At 40.3% G+C, this 1,875-nt stretch overlaps 1 protein-coding gene across 1 annotated transcript; it reads right to left on the reverse strand.

The window, feature by feature from the left end:
• Positions 1-180: 180 nt before the first annotated feature.
• Positions 181-810, reverse strand: LOC103804636 (uncharacterized protein C12orf4 homolog). The gene is made up of 2 exons (XM_009077249.1): positions 619-810; positions 181-350 (listed from the first exon to the last, which is right to left on the reverse strand). Exons 1-2 carry the CDS (start codon positions 794-796, stop codon positions 181-183), a joined length of 348 nt encoding a protein of 115 aa, XP_009075497.1. The 5' UTR covers positions 797-810.
• Positions 811-1,875: the final 1,065 nt, after the last annotated feature.

Raw genomic sequence — 1,875 nt, forward strand, 5'->3', positions numbered from 1 at the left:
TTTTGTATCTTTTGCCTCTACTAAATTCAGGAGAAACCTGACCAAGAACTTAAGACTTAACACTCACTCTCAGATAAAAATAAAAAAACTGTTAAAGATCTGCAAAAGTGAATTTCAGTGTAATTTTGCATCTTCACAGCTGTGATTCTGTCTCTACACACACAAAGTAAGTCCTGAATATTAACTTTCCAGTCTTAATCTTACCTCTTTATAAGCTTTAGCCCAAGCATCTGCCAGCTGGTTGATGTCTACTTTTCCTGATTTCACTGCTTCCAGAGCCACTTCAGCTTCTCTATCATAATCTTTGATAGTTTCCTCTTCTATGAACTTGTTAAGAGATTGCTTCAGGTCTATATAACAAGAAGAGAATGGTCCATCAAGAGAACCTGTCAGTGGAAGTATCAGTAACCAACTAGGAAACACATCTATAAAGTTATTCTGAAAACCTTTTCTTTGGGCACCTTATTAGCACCAACAATAACTTTCTTTGATGTTTGGCTGTTTAAAAGACCAATTTTTTTTTTAACACTGTTCTAGTAAAATACCCTTCCTTTGGTTTCTCAAAGCAAGCTGCAAGACACTTGTGGACCAGGATACATGACAGTAATTGATTCATACCATTTTCTATGAAGCATGGCAGGTTGTGCAGGACCATCAGACGTCCATGCAAGTGGCTGATATTCTCTTGCACAGGGAATTTGAGAGGCACAGTGAGCACTAAATGCTGATTTCCAGCAGTGAATTCATACACAAAGTCTCTCTCCCTAGTGCAAGTCTTCCCTTTATTAGGCTTCATCTTCTTGACCTGGTTTCCTGCCTTGGAAACGAAAACAACAAGAATTATTATTATGTTTTTGTAAAGTCTTAACTTAAAACATGGTTCTGCTAATAATTAACAGTTTCTAGCTTTCACAGATGCTCATCACAATTTCAACTTCCAAATATATACATCTGGAACTGAGGCACAAATGCTAGTTTCTAAAACACCAAATGCTTCTAGAGTGTAATTAAGTGCATCAATACATGAATTTGGGTCATTATACTTAAAATTACAGCATAAGTCTCCTGACTTAAATGCAGAAGAATAAGAGAGCTGCCTACAGAATGAAAATACAGGATGGGAGCACATACCTGTGACAGCAATTTTACCTTCCACTTGGGCTCTGTTCATTCACATTCCTCCTTTCTGAACATTCCCTGCAAAAGTGGACACATTGCTTCAGCTGAAACCTCCTCAGGGCTGAAAACAACCATCCAATGAGACAAAAAAACAACAACAACAACAAAAAAAAAAACCAACAAAAAAACACCCACAAGAAAAAGTTATATTTTCTACAACAGAATTCATGGGATCAATTTTTAGGGTTTGAGGGCTTTTGTTTTTGTTTTTTTCTTTTTCCTGTGAATGTGTTGGAAACAGGTTCACAAGCCAGTTACAAACACAAACATCAGCCCAGAAAGCCAATTGAATTCTGGGCTGCATCCAAAGGAGTGTGGGCAGCAGGTCAGAGGAGGTGATTTGCCCCCTCTACTCTGCTCTGGTGAAATCTCACCTGGAATACTGCACACAGTTCTGGTGTCCTCAGCACAAGAAGGACATGGAACTGTTGGAGCAAGGCCAGAGGAGACCATGAAATTGATAAGAGGACTGGAGCATCTCCCCTATGAGGACAGGCTGAGGGAGTTGGGGCTGTTCAGCCTGGAGAAGGTTGTGTGGAGAGCTCAAAGCAACTTTTCAGTATCTGAAGGGACTACAGGGGAGCCAGAGAGGGACTCCTGGTTAGGAGGACAAGGGGGGTTCAAATTGAAGGACGGGAAATTTAGGCTAGATACTAGGAAGATTTTTCTCCCGGGCACAGGTTGCCCAGGGAGGCT

Source organism: Acanthisitta chloris, unplaced genomic scaffold (genome assembly GCF_000695815.1).
Source record: "Acanthisitta chloris isolate BGI_N310 unplaced genomic scaffold, ASM69581v1 scaffold38856, whole genome shotgun sequence".
NCBI classification, from domain to species: domain Eukaryota; kingdom Metazoa; phylum Chordata; class Aves; order Passeriformes; family Acanthisittidae; genus Acanthisitta; species Acanthisitta chloris.

Coding starts and splice junctions, on each gene's coding strand:
- LOC103804636 (XM_009077249.1), bottom strand. CDS start 796: ATGAAGCCTAATAAAGGGAAGACTTGCACTAGGGAGAGAGACTTTGTG. Junction 351..618: donor GCCATGCTTCATAGAAAATG/GTATGAATCAAT, acceptor CTTGTTATATAG/ACCTGAAGCAATCTCTTAAC.